The 22748-nt window shown below is 40.6% G+C and overlaps 1 protein-coding gene across 3 annotated transcripts in view; it reads left to right on the forward strand.

Moving 5' to 3' along the window:
- Positions 1-19605, forward strand: part of CDHR1 (cadherin related family member 1) — a 60959-nt gene extending 41354 nt beyond the window's left edge. For 2 of the 3 annotated variants that reach the window (XM_073353295.2, XM_073353294.2), the window contains 3 exons: positions 1807-2035; positions 3093-3347; positions 13011-19605. In XM_073353295.2, coding sequence (XP_073209396.2) covers positions 1807-2035; positions 3093-3347; positions 13011-13562 — 1036 coding nt within the window. In that variant the 3' untranslated portion in view covers positions 13563-19605. Of the gene's footprint in view, positions 1-1806; positions 2036-3092; positions 3348-12093; positions 12435-13010 lie in introns of those variants that run through there. The other variant, XM_073353296.2, reaches the window with a different exon arrangement.
- The last annotated feature ends 3143 nt before the right edge of the window (positions 19606-22748 follow it).

Below are 22748 nucleotides of genomic sequence, written 5' to 3' on the forward strand. Positions count from 1 at the left end.
ATTCTGATTCTCACACTCCTAAAGCTAAAATAGAATTTAACCAGGGAAATAAGGTTGCCGTGAGCTTTTTGTTTGTTTTCCTAAACATGGAACTTTTTTGGTTAAGGCATTGGATTGAGACTCAGGAAATCTGGGTTGAATTTCCAGCTCGGCCACAGACTTCCAGCGTGAGCTTGGGCACATCACTTAGGTTTGCGCTACATGCAATTCTTGTACCAATTTAACTGTTTCAGTTAGGGCTGTGATGTTTCTGCCAAAACAGTTAAATTGGTACAACTCCTAGCATGGATGTAGTTGTACTGGTATAAAGGTGCATTATACTGGAATATTCCCCCTCCCAAATAGGAATAGCAATGTCCGTATGTGAAAGAGTCGACTCACCACTGGCACCTCCTCATGGCGGGGTGTGGCATAGCAGCACTCTGTCCACTGGGGTCTCCTGCCAATGGCTGCTCTGCGGTGGCCTGCCTCTTCCTGTGACTTGGCCCTCTGGCCAGGTCACTTCAAAGTCTCCCCCTTTCTAGGATAGTTGGTGAACACAAAACCAGGGGAATTAATGCAAATAAACAGAGTTAGTGAAGGATAGAGAGGAGTGACTCCATCTCAGCATGTATCCAGATCTGGCCCTTCCTTCCCTCAGGCAGGGATCATCAGGCAGTGGTTGTCTGAGAAGCTACTGCCTTCATTCAGCACTTTCCTTGGGAGCTGAGGGTTGAAGATCTGTTCTTTTCCCTGGTCTGCCAACAAGTGAGCTGTTCTGCCCCCATTTTAAAGCTCCTCCTCCAGTCTGTGCCTCTCTTGTAGGTGTGGCCAGGTGGCAGTGGCTGAGCCCAGGCCAGCTCTTTAATCAATCAATCTTATTTTATTCAGGACATGATCTAATACATTGTACTTATAACCTGAATAAATATGCAGTTCTCTAATGTTTCTACACAAAGAGATCACATTTGGGAAAAAGCCATCACACTGAGCATTGCACAAGTACAAAAGCTTCTATGAAATGCAACTGAAAGGGCTAACACATAAAGAATAAAACGACACCACATAATAATAATTCTCTGTTTTTCAAAACAAAAAGGACAAGCAAAAATATGTAGGGCCAGTGATTTGGGATCTGTCAGGTTTTAGGTCTGTTTTCAGAACAGGAGAGACCTTGTATAAGGCTCCTGGCTGCATAAATTCCAGCATTATACCACTGCTCACATCTTTAAATACTCATTTGCATTAGACCATAACTGAACGGTACTGTACAATAGGCTCAGTTGTCAGCTAGGCAGAGTTCACACTCAGTGCAGCTGAGAAGAAGGTGGAGGAAAGCTGTCTCTAGTCCACGTTTCCACTACCTCAGTCCTGGGCAGAGGCATCCAATATAACTTAGAGCAGTGACCAAAGATCTGGTGAAGTGTCATGTACTGCATCTTTTCTGTGTCTGGTGTGAACCCCCACCCTCAACAAAGCCCTGCCCATCCCAGATGCACCACCCTGCATTGTGAGGCAGTGAAATGGGTGGCATAGAACAAGCTATGCTATCTTTGTGCCACATAAGGTTTCCCAATGTCAGAGGAAAACCGCAACTGCTTCTTTAGGGGGCCTATGTGTTTGTCAATTGACTGTTTAGCCTTTGGTGTAAGCCGTGTGACACCACTGAGCCTATGCAGAGACAACAAGACAAGATGTAAATTAACTTGAGCTTGCATCTGTTTTGGGTACCAGTATCTAACCTCAGCAGTTCAATAATCTAGACTAGGATGTGAGCATCCACAATGTGACCACTCAAAATGCTTGTTTTTCATGCATCTCCTCCAGATTTCTAATCCATCCATCAACAGGAATTATTTATACTCAGCCATGGGCCACATTAGATGCTGAAGTCACTGCAAAGTACAATTTCTATGTGAAGGCAGAAGACACAGAGGGGAAGTATAGCTTGGCTGAGGTATTTATCACTGTGCTAGATGTCAATGACCACTCTCCGGAGTTCAGTGAGAACATCCAGGAAAAGACTATGATCATCGGATCACCAGTGAAAATAGAGGTGAGGAATGAAATGATGTCTGAGACTTCAGAAGACACAGAGTTAGCACAACATCAAGTGCTTTGAATATCCTGCCCCTAAGTGTGCATACATGTGAACAAACACATTTGTTACCCTCTAGTATGTTTTAGTTTGCCTGTTGGGTGTGGCAGTGTAGAACAGAGATCTAAAACATGGACTGATAATATTTTACATACTGTTCAAAAGGGTAAGTGCATCAAAAGAAATGTCATTCTGTAAAAAAATAATAAACTCAAGTTATATCATTTAAATTATCAGTTTGCACATAGTGGGCTGTATAGTGCTAGATTTAAAATAAGTCCATCAGCATCACCATTGGCACAGATGCCAAGGAGTGGGTAAATGTGCATGGAGCTTGAAACCAGGCTACCATTCAAAACAGAAATCAGGTCCATTGTGTGGGGATACTTGCATCTGTCCGTGTAGTTACATTGGTTCTGTAATGAGAGGACTTCAGTTTCCAAGTAGTGTATGTAATGGTCTGGTGTGGAATATGAAAAAAAATGCAGATGTCATCTACAGTTAAATGATAATCTGCCTAAAATATATATTAGAAAACATATATGATCAAGTCTGATGACAAGAATATGCACATGGTTGCAAAAGTAAATATTGAAGTATAATAACAAAAACAAATATAGTTTGGTGGTGTGAAGCTAGCTCGCTGTCAAATTGTTTTCTATCAACTTCACCTGTAAGTGTAAAGTGTTCCTTCTAGTCTGGCTGCTGGGAAATACCCACTAAATTAGTATAAGATGCCTGCTATTATAAAGTGAATCATTTATAACCATCACATCCATGGATATATAATATTTGGACTGACTTTCTTGTTTACTTTAATCTAAAATAAAATTGTTCACATGGAAAGGACTGCTAATTTTGTCATCTAAGGTCACACATTAATATCTCAGTAATCTCACAGCAGATTTTTGACTATTCCTAAAGTGTGCAAATACATGCCCAGGAACTTTTACATTCTCCCTTCACCCAAATTCATCATCAATGCATGTCTCTTTTCAACATTTCTCCTGAACAGGCTATAGATCAAGATGCAGAAGAACCCAACAACATTGTAGACTATTCCATTATGCAAGCAGATCCAGCCAATGTATTTGATATAGATCAAAGCACTGGGGAAATAAAGCTGAAGTCCTATATCAGGTCCCTGGATATCATTCACAATATCACCAAGGACAAAGACTGCATATGGTCTGTGGTAGTTCAAGCCAAGGACCGGGGCTCCCCTTCATTTAGCACGACGGCAGTGCTGAAGATTGATATCACAGAAGAGGTAAGCAGATATTGAAAAGAAGTGACCAGCCTTGGGAGATGTTTGGGTGAAACCAAAGAGGAGTTTCCACTCACACCATTTCTAAAGAGCACTGTTTAATATTTCAAGAGTTAATAATAGCCAAAAAATAAAATAAAATGCCAGCCATCAGAGTTTTCCCAACAGATTTTTGGTAGCTCCACAGTTTAATGCCTTTCCAGAACCCTGAGACCCAACCAAGTTCTGTGGAATCAGAGGCCTAAGAAAATCCTGACTGGAGGAGAGGGGAAAGGGCTGGGACGGGGGGGTTAGAATCTGTCTGGGAGATTAGTTCTTTTCATCTGATGTCAGACAGTTAAGAACCTATGTGCTCCTGAGACCAAACTTCAGTCGGACTACTACATTTCTGAGCTGTCGGTCAAGAGAGATGAAAGGGAACTGGACCAAAAGTTGCCCTACAGCTTGGAAAGCAGGTGATCAGAACTAGGATTCTGGGGGCAATCGAATCAAAGACTAACTGTAATCCATTTCTCTACCCTGTGACAGCAGCATGGCCCTCTGGGTGTAGTAACCTCCATAATCTCAGTGTGGGTAAAAGAAAGAGGTGAATGCATAGAAGGTACTTGAGAAGGCAGAGAACTCATAGAACGTTCTCCCAACTCCTCCAAGGAGTTCCACACTTAGCCACTGCTGAAGGACTATTCCTAAGAACTTTTAGATACCAAATTTAAGTTTTATAAATAATATATATTAAGATATATAGAGATCAATCTAAGGAATATCTGTGTGGATTTCTTATGACTAAAATATTTTCTTGATCTTAAAAAATAATTCCTCCTGCTCTGCTAAAAGCAGTGGGAAAGTTCCCTCCTTCTATCTTCTGTGGATGGGGGAGCTGAGCTCCCCCATGTTCCCTTTCCATCTCCCTCTCTTGAACTTGGGGAGGTCAGCTCCCCAGACCTCCCAGTTCTTCTCTCTGGTCACTGGCTGGCGAAAGGAGGTCTCCTCAGGTGAGAGAAGCTGAGGACGGAGTGGCAGGAGAAGCTGTTGATTGGCTGGTTATCTAAAGGTTCCAAGAATCCCTGCCAGTGGGTGAAGCAGCTTTGGCTCTTAAGAGAATGTGTCCATTTGGGAGTCCCCTGCCTGCCTCCTGCAGAAAATATCCGTCCCTCAGCAAGTTTCACCTCCCCTCTCAAGGTGCAGAGAGGGACAGAGAGAGCTCCTGCCACTTCCAGTTCCCCTGCCCCTCCAGGAGAAAAGGCAGACCTGCCACCAGCTTTTTCTTCCCTGGGCAAAATGCAGAGGCAACAGAACAGTCCTGTGAGTGTCCTCTCCCCTCCTGGAATTCCCTAGTGGGGAGTGTTGGTGAACAGAGGTGGGGAAAGTAGCTGGGAAACCAAGGGATGTTCTACATCCTGAATGTGCTCAAGCACTTTGGGCCTGCTCTGGGACGTGCAAGCTTTTCAGATACATTTATTCCTTTCTCCCCATTCTCTTTCCCATGCACCAGCTCATCAAAAAGTTAATACACCTCCACTTCCCCAACCATGATTACACAATCACCAGAAATGAGGAGCAATCCTTCCTCCTATTTTTTCTACATTAATGTCTTCCTACTAGCAACCTGCTGATACTGTGTATCCTCCATTCAGTCCAACTTCAGATAGAATGATTTTCAGTGTTCCATCCCCCTAGCATTGCATTTATGGACTTCAGTCCCCTATATTCCAATAAGGTATCATGGAACTGGAAGGCGCCTCGAGAGGTCATTTAGTCCAGTCCCCTCCACTCATGGCAGGACTTAGCCCTGGTCTACACTCGGGGGAGGGGGGGGGCGGAAATCGATCTAAGTTACGCAACTTCAACTACATGAATAACGAAGCTGAAGTCAACGTACTTAGATAGACTTACCGTGGTGTCTTCACCACGGTGAGTCAACTGCTGCCACTCCCCTGTCGACTCCTCCTGCACCTCTCACGGAGCTGTAGTACAGAAATCAACAGGAGAGCGCTCTGGGGTTGATTCATCATGTCTAGACTAGACATGATAAATCAATCCTTGCTGGATCGATCGCTGCCCGCTGAACCGGCAGGCAGTATAGACATACCCTAAGTATTACCTAGACCATCCCCGACAGATGTTTGTCCAACCTGCTCTTAAAAATCCCCAGTGATGGAGATTCCAGAACCTCCCTAGGCAATTTATTCCAGTGCTTAACCACTCTGACAGTTAAGAAGTTTTTCCTAATGTCCAAACTAAACTGCCCTTGCTGCAATTTAAGCCCATTGCTTCTTGTCCTATCCTCAGAGGTTAAGAAGAACAATTTTTCTCCCTCCTCCTTGTGACAACCTTTTATAACAACCTTCATAATTAGCCCACGCAGGCAGAAGCTACAAAATCTTTGCACAGTGCTTGATCACTTCTTACATCACTCGTAGTTTTTCAGTGGTGACCAGAGTTACTTGCGAAAAATACTCTCAGATTCAGCCTGTGGGGGAGATTCAATTTCCAAATACAAAAATCTGCTGTGAATGGGTTCTCCTTCTTTTTTTTATGACCACCTCTGCTAAGTTTCTGTCCTGTTAGCACACTGAAGAGTTCATCTGGGTTGTCTCTCTTTTGTCTGAGGTCATAAGTGCTGGAAAAGAGTCCGTATAGCATCCAAAATCTAGTCTGGACAACACAATCTTAACCGTGTGGAAGAAACAGTCTTTTGTTAGGATCATGCACCAACCACACACTGGCTATAGGTGAATGTGTCTTTTCTCTCTTCTCTGTGCATGCACCATCTCTGTGGGTTACAGTGCTGTATAGTGACTTTTTTTTAACTACTCCCTTCTGGATGCAGAGCTTTTCTAACAGCATAACTAGAGGTTTCTCACAGTGTTAATCACACTGAGTAATTAAACAGGCATATTTTTCTGATTAACATTTACCATTGCAATTAGTGCAGGGCTGTGCCCTTCGTGATAGATGCCTTGAGGCTAAGTGCATCAGTAGAGCACATCAAAAAGGCCTTTTGCTCTTGGAATAATACAACAATAAAAAAAATCCAGAAGCTGTTTAATTTAACTGAGTCTGGTTTGGTGGAAATTGGTGTTGATTGGTGCCCAATGCTTTTCTTTATCTCCTACCCTTGCTCGACAGAATAAGAAACATATGTTGAAGAAGCAACTGTTTTCCTTTTTTTTCCATTATGTCCTGCTTAAAATTTATTCTCTAGGGCCAATATTTTCAAATGTGAGTGACTAAAGCTAAGCACCTAACGCTCCAGTTCTCTAGGGTGTTCCACATGGATAGATCCCTGCATACACACAGAACCCCATTGACTTCACTGGGACTCTGCAGGTTTATGGGGCTATTTGGACACAGCTCTTTGCAGTACTGGGCATAAGTCCATATTTAGACTCCTAAAACCAGTGGTATATTTGGGCATTCAGCAGCTTGGGCATTTATTTAGACTTCTGAAATATAGATGATGATGACAGAACAAATATATAATGGATAATATGAAAAAGTACAGGAGATAAGCATACACATTAGGCATGAGAGACAAGACAGGGTGTAATAAGGTAGAAATTTAAAATAGAAACATTTTTATATAGGAATTAAGAAAGTTTTTTTTTTTTAACACCAGGATGATCAGGGAAAGAGAGAACCTACCACAAGAGGTATGTATTTATAGCATTAGTATTCATATAGAAGTTCTTAAAATCAGTTTCCACAAATGTAAGGTGAGGCTAGCAATCAATGAGTGATATGTGATATGACAATTTCTCTCACCTGGATTGATCCCTTACCTTTGGGAAAGGCCACTTATATAAGATTGTCCTTTGGAAATAGCTTAATGACGAGTGGTTATTATAAAGTGGCATGTAGAGAGATTGCTCTTGAACAACTCATTTGTCATAAGGCACATTATCTTTTATTTCTTTGTGCTTTATAACACACGCTAAGTATCTTTATACAAGACTAGTTACTACATCTTGAATGTATCCTATTGCCTGGGGAAATTGGCAAAGGAATTGTATTGAAGCTCAGTGATGCCTCATCCACCTATGAGTTTTCATCATGATGAGCAAGACAGTAGATGCAATGTTCCCATTATTAAAATAGAGATGGGTCTGAACTAGAACCCAAGATATGATCTCCCCACAATTTTGGGGAAGTTCGGATCCAGATGTAAATTTTGTTGTTCAGATTCATCGCTGTATCACTGTGCATTTAATTCCACACACATGAAAAAATTCTACCCCTGAGTTACTTAACTGTATATGAAAGCCTGATGAATTAAGTGTCAGATAAACCCTGCTAAGTAGTACATGACCTGAAATGAGTTCCATTAATTGTGAGTGTTTGTCAAAATCTATTCTGTAGCATGACACTGAAGGTTGCATAGTATAGGAACAACAAAGGGAGAAAAATTATATATACTGAAGAGGTTGCTATTTATTCTTCCTTCGTACATTAATCCCATCAAATGGGGTCCACTCCATTAGTCCACTCCCGCTGAAGTGCTCATTCAATGCCATGTCTTCTGTCATTCCTCATGCTAATATATTTTTGTTTATGACATCCCACCACTTCTTCTGGGCTTGGCCTCTATCTTTTCCCTTCAGTCTTGATTGGTTGGACTCTCTTGCCCACATAGTTGTCAGGACTCCACTTGACTTGACCAAACCATCTGAAATGACACATTCCCTCATTTTTTCCTTTCTGGATGTTCTTTTGAGCATGTCTCAAACGTACACATTCCTTACATGATCTTTCTTAAACCACACATCCATCTCAATATTGCATTTCTATGGAATAGATCATTTGCTCTTGTTTCTTCTTGGTTTCCCAACATTCAGTGCCATGCATTAAAAAAGTATGAACCACCATTTTAAAGACTTTCCCTTTGAATCTTACCCGTATCCTACTGTTCCATACTACACCACTTATCTGTCTCCATTTGAGCCAGGCATTTATTATCCTAGCTCTAAGTTGGTCCTCTATTTTCCCCAGATTCTGGAACCCATACTTCTAGATACTTGAAAACTTTGTGGTTTTGATATTGTCTGCCCAGCTAGTTTCATGGATAATTCTTCAGTGTTCACAATATTAAAATAACATACCATATACTCTGTTCTTCCTCTGCTTAGTTTGAGCCTGTGTTTGTCCAACACATATCTACATTTATTAAGAATCCTCTGCTAGACTATCTTTCTCCTCACTGAATTCTATCATCTGTGAACAGCATGCACTAAGGTATGCACCTTGTGTGTGTACCCAGCATGAGGCTAAACAAGAAAGCACTCAATGTTGATCCCTGATACACTTCCACCTTTCTGATAGTGTTTTACCATGGGGAAGTTTGGATCCAGATGTAAATTTTGCTGCTTGGGCTCATCTCTGTATTATCTGAAAGTCATGAATAAATGGGATCAGCCAGCACTATCCATGTTAGCAGAACAGAGCTGTTCCAGAGGGATACAGCTTAAAGATGAAATTGATTAGATTCTGTCTGCATGGCAATATAGCCTTGAGTTCTGTTAGTAAATATTAACCTTTTTAGACCACTTTTTCTTGTATGTTAAATTAATTTGCATATTAACTATTATCCTAGTATCTTTATATTAGCTAAGAGTGTGTTTAAATTTTCAGGCCCACAGCATTAGCTCTTAACTTGTCAGTGACCTGTACTCAGGAATTTTTATCTGATTGAGTGCTGGGCTGTATCTAATTATCCTCAGCATCTCCAAGTCTGTGGAATATTGGTGTCCAGGGAAGAGACCCCCCTCAAACTAATAAAAGTATCTACAGAAAAGTATGTTATCAATAAAACTGGGTGATTGATAAGGGATATTTGTTACGGCAGATGTTTTCTGTAAGGGACTGGGTGATGAATATGGAATAATTTTTTTTACAGAAGAGTTCTGAAATGGTTGAACCAGTAACCCACAGAAAGTTGCTTTTAACTCATTAAGAACTGTTGATTTCACAGCAGTTGGTAATAATGAGTGGGTTAGAGATTCCTTTTTTACTCATCAGTCAGATAAACTGAGGTTTATAAAAGAAATTTCATCACTAATTAGGAAAACAGAACACATGATAAAAATTAATAATGGGAAAGTATTTTCCCTCCAAAAAGGAGTTTCTTTGTCTCACACCCTATGAAAGGACAGAGGTTTGGGGAGTTAGATTGAGACTGAACCCTGTCAGTAGAAGGTAGCTACAGCAAAAGGGACCACACTACCCTCCCTTCACCATCTATGTCTTCTTTCTGTATTCTGTATAGTGCAGTATTAATCTTTGATTAATAATCTTTGATTAAATAATTCTATTTGAGCCTATTTGACAATCTCAAACCATTATTAAATTCAAATACACAACCGTTCATGTTAGAAGATTCAGAATTCAGCTCCCTTGAACTGTCTTCCCATCTCACTGAATTTGGGGCCTGTTCAGAGCATTTATATTTATAATAGCTTGCTTTATGCCAAAACTAAAACATCACTGGTTTAATCAGATTCAGCCTATATTGAAAAGAGTTTCTTTCCGATGTATTTGTTATATTCTTCATAATCTGCATGATTTAAAGTACATATGAGAAGATGGATTTTTCTAATTTCATATTGAAAATATTATACATTTTGCCACTCTCATATGTAACATACACATTTTGCCAATATCAGGACATTTACAGGATACGTGTATAAAACAACATGTAAAAATATACTGACATGGAATTCTCAGCCAAATCAAAATGGCATGACTGTAATAGTTGGGCGTTTAACCACTTATATAATCAGTTGCGGGTGCCTGATTTGCATAAGCACTCTGGCCCAGTTTGTGTGATTAACATACAGGCCAACCTTGGGAGTGGTATGGAAATACATAACCCCAAGGGGAAGGTCAGGAAGCATTTAAGCCCTGGAGTTTGAACATTTTGGCCTCAGACCTATCCAGCTCAGATAGGATTATTAAACATGAAACATCCCCAAGTTGTTATACTGGAAATGAAATGAATTGGCCAATGAAAACTGGCCAGCTTTTTAATACTTTGTAGATCAGCACATAGGAATGGATATGAAAAATATTACTTCTCTGTAATTTCTTCAGTTATGAATATTAAGCAATAATATGGTGCTGTATGTTTGAGATCTTCAATTCAGCTTGTACACATTAAATATATTCATACACAGAAATTAAATAATGCTAGTCCCAAAAGCTTCGGTAGTATTTTCACAAACGTGAATTGTTTTGCATGTTTAAATAGCCCAGTCTTCTCTAGTTTAAGTAGGAAGGAAGCTAGCCCTTAACAATCATTTCACAGCACATCAAAGGAATTAAAACACCAATTTTAACAGGAGAAGATTCTTTGATGTCTACTGCTGTGATTTTCACAGTTACAATGAGAAAACTAGCCAGTGAGGAGCTGTGAATAATTATAGGGCTGATGAAACATGGCAAAAGTTTCGAGGTTGCTAAGAGGTTTATAATAATTTTGAAGAATGGAAAGCCCAAGCCTGGAACAAGGTTTACGTTGAAAAGAATAAATAAGCTGTTAAGACCCACTTCTATTCTTTAGTTATTACCTACCTTTGCCTACTACCTGTTGTGCTGATGATGCTTGCACTGCCTTAGTGTTTTAGAAATAGTGGCATTGCCTATATGTCTGCCAATGACAGTTTCGGCTTGAGTCACCTTCACAAGTCTCAAACGGTAAGTAGTATTAACAGGGAGATATAGTGGGTGAGGTGATATCTTTTATGGGACCAACTTGTGTTGGGGAAAGAGACAAGCTTCTGAGCTTACACAGAGCTCTTCTTCAGGTCACTGAAGTTGATCCAGTAAAAGATATTACCTCACCCACTTCGTCTCTCCAATGTCTTGAGACTAACCCAGTTACAACTACACTGCAAAAAGGTATTATTAGTAGTCTCTTAAGTTTCATATTTGAACAGTGTGTATGGTGAAGATATATTACTGTGATGTACCAGGCTTTTTATTCCTGTCCTTTCCCATAGCTGGGTAAGGCTTTAATTAAAAGAACATGAGTGTGCCATATCAGATTAATATGGCCACTTGCATGCTAAAGCTAATTTTCTTGATGTTTTTCCATATGTGATACTTTACCTCACACATCCACCACTCCTGGTCATTCTAAAGGGAATTTCATTTTGTGTGTGCACCGATGTGAAGCTTTCTAGCTTGTGTAGAATGATATGAAGGAGAGCCTAGTCTGTTTTTGTTCCATGAGTTTGTATATGATGTAGATGCTTGTATGTCTATGGGCAACTCAGACCCTCATTCCAAGGAGCAGTGTTCTTACTTTGTTAGGCCTGTGAGGACACTCAGTAAGCCCTCACTCTACGCAGATGTAAGTATTGTCAAGGCGCTGGGGATCATTCAAATCACATGAATCACCAATTGCATGACGCTCTCCCATGAACATGTGCTAGGGGAGAACATGAACAATGGAGGTGTGGGAAATAATCTGACTGCTCTAAGACAGTGGATAAGAATCTTTTGTGTTCATCATCTACTACAGTTCTCATGGCTGTGGAGCTGGTGAGGGATGGGCAAAATGTAGGATTAGTTCACACAGTTGGCAATTTTTATTTTAGCTTGTATGTAGGATAAAGATTTACATCAAACATGGTTACCTAAAATTAGGCATCATGTGTCTCCAGAGTGCTATGCCCATATTTACAAATTGCCAGTTTCTTTGGAATATAATGGCGCACAGGTTGATAAGTTCTCTTATTTTTGACATTTCCAGATCAAGTCAAGGGTAAAATCCTATATTTTAGGCCTCAAGAAGCGTCCATGGACAATATTTGGAATTTGCATGAGTGGCGTCCTTTCCACCATTTCTGTAACAATGGTGATCTCCACCATCACCTACTGGAAAAGTGTGAAAAGATCCCGACTTCATCCTCAGGGCAAAATCCGAAAAATTATACGGGGACCTCCAAAGCACTGAGTGTGCTAAGCTGTGAAATGAACTGTTCATTCATTTGTCCTTAATATGCCATATATAGTGCACATTAGCTCTTATTTAGTTTTTTTTAAAACAAACATCTTGTTCTACTCAGGTCCATTACCTCAAACCGTTTTGTTATGTCTGTAAAAGAGTACTAGAAAACAAAATGCAACACAGATCTGCTAGAGACTTATTGTGTGCATTGCAATAAAAAAAATGTGGTTGCCTCAAAATATCTTTAATGCCATATTCAGTCACAGTCCCGTAAACTGTACCATGTGCAGCTCTTCTCAAAAGATTATGTCCCACTTGTACATTTCTATTGGGATTCAACAGTATTGTTCCTTCCTTGAAATTAATTCTAAACTACAGCATAACAGTTCAGCTGTCTGTTGCAGAACTAATTCTTCTCTTAAATACTCCACTATCACACAGGATTGATCCAAATCATTGCAGTAACACCACTGTAAGCGTCAGTGTTTGGCTGTTACAGTACAATACTATAGGGATTTCTTTTTCTCCAGTTTGGTATCAAATCTAAATGACCCAAATTCAAATGTAAAATAATCAAATTGGTTATTTATTTATTTTTTTACAAAAAGACAACTTATCTTGGTCCACCCTCATTGTTACATATTTTGGACAAATGAAATTATAGAATCTCTGTCTGTCCCATAGAGTAAGTCACATGTTCTCTTTGTACTCTTTTACAGACTCTTCACAAAGGGCCAATGGCCGCCTTTTTGATGCACACTAAAGATAACCCCATGAAAGCCTTAGGAGTGCTAGCTGGTGTCATGGGCGTAATGGTGGTGATCACAATCATGATCTCTACTGCCATGTTCTGGCGCAATAAGAGATCCAACAAAATCATGCCGGTGAGACGGATCATAAAAAAGAGACAGATCCATCAACCCAGGACGGTCAGGATGGAGTGGCTGAAATTCAAGTTGTCCAGCAATCCTGCCGAGAAGTTTGCCATTGAGGATGACACAAAGAGTCTGCAGAATGAGAACAGCAACAATAATGTCCAGGTGCCCTCTCTGCCACCTACTGCCCCAGCCCTGCCCCCTTCCCCAGTTTTAGCACCCAAGATAAATACCACTGAGTGGAGAGTGACCACAGTGTCAGGCTCCCTAAACCCCAAGTTTATAAACAAGCAGGGGAAGAAAAAGGGCCCCAGCAGCACCCATAATGCCCTGGTCTCAGAGCTCAAACAGAAGTTTGAAAAGAGGAACATAGCCAGTAACAACCCCCATTTCTAGTGCATCTGTAGCAGCCACTCATAGAGATCACATAGCCATGCAGTATATGGAGAGAGGTGCATGGTGTGATTGATCTTTTCCATTTCTTTCAATACAAAAGGAACTAAAAGCAGTTCCCCACTGCTACAGTCACCTGTTACTTTTCACAAGTATTACATGCTAATATATTTTGCAATGGAATTAGTTCACATATAATATTGGTGTCAGTTGCTAGAATTGTATTCAGATCATTTCTAAAAACTAGTTTCCTCCCTGCACTGTTTGACCAAGGTGCTAATTGTCCTGATGTAGGCCATAATTTTCAGGAGGGGCCAGTGATTTTAGGGGTGTCCAACTTGAGACTCTTTCAAGAGACATGATTGTCAGAGGAGCTATGCACCCCTAACGCCCGTTGATGTCAATCCTTATCAGGGCTGGAAGATAGCCGCCACGGTGCCTAAAACTGGGCATTTAAAATCACACCACACTTGAAAATGTTGACCTTCTTGTAGAAACAGCAGCATATCAGTATAGGAGGTCATTTTTTTTAATTTAGGCAAGCTGTTAGTCTCTGAGTAAATAAATTATAAATGGATACTAACACTCTTAGGTATACTCCACATTTTGCAACAGCTTGTGAAGTGATGCGCTTAGGACTTAAGTATCCTTGATCCTAGATATGAACAGACAGGCTTTGAGAAGTTTTTCCTTTTCATGCAGCTTACACTGGATTTTGCCAGAGCAGCTTTGACATAATGCTTTCCTCCATTTCCCAGCCAAACATCCCTGCCAAAAAGAAAAGGAAAGTCCCACTCATTCTTTCCAAAAACAGTTGGTAATAGGTCCAAATATGGAAACTGTAGCACCTGCAAGAGGTGGGGTTAGTGCTAATTCAGTGCTGCTCCCTGCAGGTAGGGCACCCCACAATGGTGGAGAATAAGGGAGAAGCAAGAGGTGATTAAAGCAGGAAGACTGAAATGTAAAAACTGAGCAAGAAAATAGGCGGGAAAAGTGAAAGCAGCCTCCTGGAAGTTGGGTCCATCAGTCAGGAACGTGTCTTTAAAAAAAAAAAAATCCTTTACCTAGATCTTGGGAAAGTCTTTCTAGCATAGAATGTTGGCGTGGTGTGACATGTTTCATTGTATATCATGGACTAATGTAGGGGGCTGTCAGGTGACCGTTTCCATTTTGGCACAAAACATTACTGTCCTAATTATGCTGCAGTTAAAAGGCTACTCTCATTTGCATCTGAAGCACCTAGTTTTTTCCTGCAGTTTGTAGCGTAGCAATAAAGGGTCTAACCTAGGGTTACCCTCATTCATTAATATTGTTAAAGGAAAGCTCTTTACTCATTTCTGAATGGGTGAAATTAACAATACAGAAGGGAGCAGGTAAAGCTGTTTTTCTGTATTCCTGAACTGACATTGAAGTACCATCTGCCTGCTTTGTATCAATCCAGCAAAGCAGCTGTAACTGCAGTTTAACTCGATGGTTAAGGCAGGTTAACAGTGCCTTTGCCTCACCTGTTTGTCAAAAGCAGCTGGCCCGTACTACTGAGTGTAGCACCTTGTTTCCCACTCCAAGGATGAGGCCAAAGGTGACACTTTTAAAACTTTGCCCTCCCGGACACAGGCATTATGTGGGAGATTGTACCACAGTGTGCTAATTCTATGACACAAACAGCACAGTGAGGTGGTGGAATCTAGGTCTCTAAGGTCAGGCTTGACAAAGCCCTGGCTGGGATGATTTAGTTGGGGATTGGTCCTGCTTTGAGCAGGGGGTTGGACTAGATGACCTCCTGAGGTCCCTTCCAACCCTGATATTCTATGATTCTACGTTACATTGGCCCAGAGATATTTCAGGCTCCTCTTGGTGTCATTGAAGCATACAGGGCTATGCAATGAAAATCAGGAGGGTGGCAACCCCAAGCCAGAAGAAGGTGAAGTATTCTGAATAACCATCTCTCTTCTAGCCTACTATTTTGTTGGATTATATTGCATCTGCTACTGACCTATAGACCTGCTGGATCTGACCTAGTTCCTGGATCCATGGATCCCTCCTTAACTCCTTTATCCCTAAACCATCAGATAGTCTCTTTTCTCTACATCTGTCATCCCTGTATGACTGCCTATTGCATCACATTTTCTCCATCAGGGAAGGTGAGCTGAGCCATCTGCCCTAGGGTAATGTCTATGCCACTCCTGAAATGACTCAACAGATGGTGTCATAGAGCACTGTGGTTCGCTATATGTTTCCTCCTGTCTGCCCACATCTCTCCCACACCATCAGCTCAAAAACAGCATGGCTTGCAGCCTGCATCTGAACTCCCACAGTCCCTAAAAGGATTGGAATGAGTTCCCTAAACTAGAGCCTCAAATAATTGTAAAAAATCTTGGCCCACAATCATGTATTGGTTCTTGGCAGCAGTACCAAGAATTATAAGTGAATGTGTAATCTTCAGTAGGCTATTCCTATAACCACATTTTGCTGCCTGCTTTTAGGCCCTGTTTAAAGCCACGTATTCTTTGCAGCAGCACAATGAGGCCTGTCGCACTAAGCGTCAGACCTTTGTGAAATAGCCATTTGAAGTCACTGAGTTGTAGGTTTGACGGTTTGGTGCAAGCAAGTACAATGAGACTTAGCTTCGCTTTCAAACTATTCCCTTTGGGTCGATCTGGCTCCATGCTAGAAAAGATACATACTATGTCAGATGCTTTGGCTGAAGCTCACGGTCGTAGATGTGCACGATAACCAAAGAAAGCAGTGGCACAGAAAACCCTTTTGAAATGCATTTAGAGCCAGTTTAACCAATTCCCTTGCAAATACATGATAAATCTTGGCTGTGATTTCCACCCATGTACACCAGTGTGATTCCATTGGCTAATGCCTGGTTTAGACTGGCAGGCAGAGAAGCAGTTCCATCCACATTATGAAGGCTCCAAACTATTACTACTTCTACTAATTTCTGGATACATTTCTCATAAAAGGAGGGAATATTTTATATTTCACTTTTTGAGTTGAGGCAAGTGATATTTCCAAAGGGCTAGAGATAGGTATACAATATACTGTGAGAAATTGCACAATGACGTACATAGTAGTTTAGGACAATGGGCCTGAATCTCTATTCCATTATATCCCTAGAGCGATGCTGATCTAAAACTGGTGTAAGAGGCTGGAGAGTCATATCTTATATAAAAACAATGAGGAGTCCTTGTGACACCGTAGAGACTAACAAATGTATTTGGGCATAAACTTTTGTGGGCTAAAATCCACTTCATCAGATGCATGGAGTGAAAAATACAGTGAGCAGTATAAATATTACATCACGTGAAAAGATGGGAGTTGCCTTACCAAGTGGGGGGGGGAGGCCTAAAGAGGCCAATTCAATTAATCATAGAATCATAGAATATCAGGGACCTCAGGAGGTCATCTAGTCCAATCCTCTGCACAAAGCAGGACCAAACCCCAACTAAATCATACCAGCCAGGGCTTTGTCAAGCCTGACCTTAAAAACTTCTAAGGAAGGAGATTCCATCACCTCCCTAGGTAACGCATTCCAGTGCTTCACCACCCTCCTAGTGAAAAAGTTTTTCCTAATATCCAACCTAAACCTCCCCCACCGCAACTTGAGACCATTACTCCTCATTCTGTCATCTGCTACTACTGAGAACAGTCTAGATCTATCCTCTTTGGAGCCCCCTTTCAGGTAGCTGAAAGCAGCTATCAAATCCCCCCTCATTCTTCTCTTCTGCAGACTAAACAATCCCAGTTCCCTCAGCCTCTCCTCATAAGTCATGTGTTCCAGTCCCCTAATCATGCCACAAGGACTCCTCGTTGTTTTTGCTAATACAGACTAACATGGCTACCACTCGGATACCTAAAATAGCAACAAAAGCTAGGATTTCTGCCTATCTACCTGAAAAGCAATTGTTTACAGCCACCAGTGTACTAATTACTGGAGCTATTTCTTTTTGAATTCTTACATTGAAGAGTGTGGGGAGATTGCTTCATTGAAGTCTAGAAATGAGGATTATGGAGTATGAAGTGATACCAGTTGTTAGGGGGCTTATTCCTTCACCTGGTCCTTCTCGCATGAACAGAGAGCAACAATACCTGAAGTCCAAAGGTGCAAACAATTCAATGTTTATTGGGGTGAACTTCCAGCAAGCATTAGTCCAGTTTCCTTCCTTAGTGTCCTCCTTCCCAGCTTTGACACCACAGAGCCTTACCTGTGTCCCTGTTCCCATTCCCCTCCTTAGCAAAACATGATTCCAATTTCCCCACCCCCATTCCCTGTTCCCATTCCCCCCTGTTAGCAAAACATGATTCCAATTCCCCACCCCCATTCCCTGTTCCCATTCCCCCCCTTACTTCCTGATTGACTGCAGACTATATAGTAAAACTTGAGTTCTGCTTAGCTATACCTTAACCAATCATTTTACTGAAATTTCACTAACCAATCCTAACGTATTGTAACATGATTATTTAACCAGTTATATCCCACCACCTTAATCAATTTACACCCAACAAAATTAATTATACAGCAGACAGAAACAATCACAGAACCAGACAGGGATTATACAGACAAACAATAGGGAAATGGGGACTACAATGATAGAACAACACAGAAATGAGGATTTCACAACTACATCTATAAAGACATAAGGGTTTCCCAGCTGTGTCTATTGATAAGTGAGTTCTTGCCAGGCAGGATGCTATCAAATTAAGTTTCCTTTTACATTTTCTAGGCACTTCCCTTTCTCTGGAGGCGATAGGCATTATCAGGACAGGATTGTATTCCTAACAGCCCAATAGCACCTTCTTTCAATGTGACTAGTTTGGAATGTGAGACTGTGACCGTTCGCTTCCCAGCTTATGGCTGCCTCTGCTGCTTAGCCAAAGGCCTTAGCCTAAGAACAGGGCCTCAGACTGCCATAGTGAGAAAAGGCCTTATACAGTCAGACAGTGATTTTGATTCTCTCTTTTATACCTCTAGAACTAGCTAAGTGATAAGAATACACCTAAAATCTTAGAGTATAGGCCTTTACAGACAGGCCTGAATATTTATATCCTAACACCAGTGTGGATGTTTTATTATGCAAAACAATTAAGAAGCATTTGCTGTGCAGTAGAACTGTGCAAAGAATGGTTGAATAGGGAAAATGTAACTTTGAAACACTTACTTAAAACAGAATTTAATTGGGCTTTTGCTATTCCCCAGTAGGCAAATTTATAGAAATGAGGCATATTTTAAAAGAAATAGTGGCTTGTAACAGTGGTGATGACTGAGACTCATAGCACAAAACACTACAGGCAAAATTCTCTCTCAGGTGGCAAGCCTATTTTTGATATATATATATATATTTTTTTTTCTATTCAGGCCTGGTTACTATTGCCGCTGTTGCTGATGGCAACTTTTCCCCTGGTTCTTTCATTTCCTCATCTTTGTTATCTGGCATAACGCACAACAGTGTATTGTTTGCTCTTGTTCTTTGGGTTCTGGCTACACTTGAAGGCCCAGTTCATCAGCTGGTGTAAAACAGCCTAGGTTAAGAGGAGCAAGGACAGTTATACTAGCTGAGGATCTGGCTCCATGTTCTGGCCGATTGCAACCCTAACATCTCCACACACTTCTTCAATTTTTGCCTAAATGTTCACCTTCTTTGGGACACCATTTACTAAACAACAGTGAACAGCGTTTGCACAGGTCTACTGTAGAGTCCAGGCCCTACCCCCCAGGAATAGTGAGGTAACTTCATAACCGCACAGGGAGGAGTACTCTGTATTGGTGCACAAATGTCTGTGATGACTTGAAGTAATGATCTGTACATTTCATTTGTTATATTTCTGCATCTGTTTATACAACATTTCATAAAGTACCAAAAACTTATAACTATTGTCTGGACCCCTATCTTCATGAAGATGTATTTATGGCAGTATTTATTGTTCATGCTAATATGATGAAGCCCTGTAAGGACCATTTAATTAAATGAGACTTAACAGGAATTATAAGATAATAGTCTTAAAGAAACATTTAAGGAGAAAAAGATGTTTTATTATATATTGTGAGACTTTTTTTTCCAATGAATACAGGTCTTCTTACCAGTTACACTGTATTCCAGATGTTTTTATCAATAAAATCCATAAAAGGTACCCAATGATTATGGCATCAGTGTTTTCTGTTTCTCTTGGCAGTGGCATCTTTCGTATTTTTTGCTGCTTTTAGCTTAAGTTTTAGGAGACTACAAAAAGGCAACATGGTGGTTGTCCTTTGTGCATCTGCAAGTCAGACAGTTTTCTTTGATCACAAAAATGAAGTTGGGGGAGGAAAGGGTTAATTCTGCAGCACCATTCATAGGAAAGTGGTTCTCTTCTGCTCCCTGACAACAGCCAAATTTGCAGGTTAAGCTTCATGTTGCAGAACCTTTTCTGCGGGTGATAAATAGAAGGGCAAAGGGCTTTGAAAAGCTAGCTGAATTCTAAAAGGCAGACCTGGCAGCTAGAAAAAAAAAAACAGCTCTTTATGCAGAAACTGAGCAAATTTTGATACAGAAATGAAATTACTACTATTATGTAATTATATTTGGAACCCCACTGCCTATGTACTTGTGATGATAGGTGGGTGTGGAAGTCCAGTTTCACAAAACTGGTTTATTTATTAAAAAGATGGATTTTTTTAAATTATTCTTTTTTAATGACGTAGGCATGAGTTACAGGACTTTACTCAGTGTTTATTACTATTTCACCTGTCTCAAAGTGGAACATGATAAATGGTTTAGAAGTGGTCTGTCGTATGTATCTTCTATATATATCCCTCTGTACCTGTATTATTTCCTGTAACTTCCTACACTAATATCACCTACATTTCCCACAGTAGCATAACAACAGAGAGTCTGTTGGCACTGAGAGGCTACCATCCAAAGAGTTAACTGATGAAAAGGGCAGAAATTTTGGCAGTGCTGCATTGCCACAAGCAGCTTTTCTCTAGCATGCCGGGTTTCACTCATAAGATTGACACTGTGGGACCAGAGCCTGCCCTTAGCAGGGTTTAGCGAACACCTGACCAAGTACAGCAGCGAATTTGTAAAGAAATATGTAGCATACTGGAAATTGGGATAATTAAAGGGTCTGTCAGTTCATGGATCTCACCACTTCTTATGGTTCTGAAGAGAGACAGGACTATAAGGTTTTGTGTTGAGTATATAAAACTTTACGCTGTCACAGTACTTGACACCTATCCCAGGCCCAGAATTGTTGACATGTTAGATGCTTTAGGCAATGCAAAAATACCTCAAGTACTGTGACCTTGATTAAAGACTATTGGCAAATACCTTCAGACAGAGAAGCACCGAGAAAATCCTTGTTCATTACTGATAGGGACTTTGAGTTCTTACCTTTTGGGTTAATTAATGCAGGGGCCACCTCTCGATCAAGTGTTAAATGCATAACAATGAAAATTGCACAGGCTTATATAGTATATATATATATATTGCAATATTTTGCAATGATTGGTCAGATCATAAAAAACACTTGGGAATTGTGCTACCAATACTCAAAGATGCAGGTCTTACTGTAAGGGTATCAAAATGTAAAATAGGAGCTGCCAAAGTTCCTTACTTAGGACATTGGTACGGGGGGTGGTCAAATTTCTCCTGCTCCCTTGAAGATGGAACCTATTGTTAACCAGTCTTTCATAGGTTTGGTGAATATTACCACCAATTTGTACCTGGTTTTAGTGACATTGCTAACACAGACTTGTGCAAAGAAATGAAGCCAAATTAAATAGTATGGACAAAGGTGTGCCAGGAGGGTTTTGATAAGGTAAAAAAAAAGCCTGTCAGAAAACCTGTTCTAGCGAGGCCAAATTTTGACAAAATGTTTGAACTGTGTACTGATGCCTCAGACATTGGTTGGGGGGCTGTGCTAATGCAGTCAGTGGGCAATAACAAAGAGCAGCCCATTGCTCTCTTGAGTAAGAAACAGACATCCACTGAACAGAATTAGACAGTCATAGAAAAAGACTGTTATGCTTTGGTGTGGGCAGTCAATCAATTAAGGGCCTATGTAGTTAAGAGAAAATTTAGGGTCCGGACAGACCATTCTCCATGGAATCAGTGGTACCAATTTCACACTGTTACCCTGGAGCATCACTCTCCACGAATAGGACATGGAAATTCTGTACGTTAAGGGAAGAGAATGTAGTAGCAGATGCCTTCGCCAGACAAGAGGGTTATGAACCAACAGCCAGTGGCTAACTCTACTGCATCATTGTACAAGGGGAATGAAGTAAGAACCCCTCAAAACTAACTGGCAAACGGTTCACTTTATAACAGCAGCTCCTATCAGGCCTGACAAATTCACGCTACCTAACACAGTTCTGTCATAGTATTTATCTATAAAGGATGTTGCATGAGATCTTAAATGAAAGCCAGGATCATGCTGGCCATTAACATTATTGTTACTATATCGTATGTACTGATTACATTTAAAAAGGCATGTATATCTCCTGAAAATGCATCCTTAATAGTTTGTATCAAGGTGTAAAGAGCTGGTTTTGCCAGAGAATGGGATGTATATTCACATGTTTAGGTTCATTAAGATTAAGCATCTTACTTGAAAACACAATGGCCGCTACAATTGCATTTCAAATCAACATGAAGCTGTGAAGACAACATGGAGGCAGCATACTCGAGAACAAACCGTGGGGTGCCATCCTGACTCTAGGGTAAAAACAATGAGTTTGGGCAACATAAGGAGAAACATAAAGCCATTTTGTTACCTATTCGCTGAGGAAACCCCTTGTAGGGCGGGAAAATATTCATGAAAACTTGGATCCTGGTTTTGACTGAAAACTCCCTCACAGATTGAATCCTACTTTATAAAATAGAAGAGGTAATCTTTAATAAGCGTAGACATAGGAGTGCATTTTATGTTTTATTTTCTACATGTAACCAGTTGTGTTTCCACTCATTATTCTTTCACAGCGTCTCTTAAGCTTTTTGAATACGCTTAGATTTGTTTTTACCTTAAGTAGACTACAATGCTGTGTTGCCATAAAGCACCTGATCGAGAGTTGTACCAGTCAAACTGTGTGTACACTATCTCTTGGGGGACCCCTTTCATGGTAATTACACTAAGTGTCTGGTTTCAGAGTAACAGCCGTGTTAGTCTGTATTCGCAAAAAGAAAAGGAGGACTTGTGGCATCT

Source organism: Lepidochelys kempii, chromosome 7 (genome assembly GCF_965140285.1).
Source record: "Lepidochelys kempii isolate rLepKem1 chromosome 7, rLepKem1.hap1, whole genome shotgun sequence".
In the NCBI taxonomy this organism is placed as follows: Eukaryota; Metazoa; Chordata; order Testudines; family Cheloniidae; genus Lepidochelys; species Lepidochelys kempii.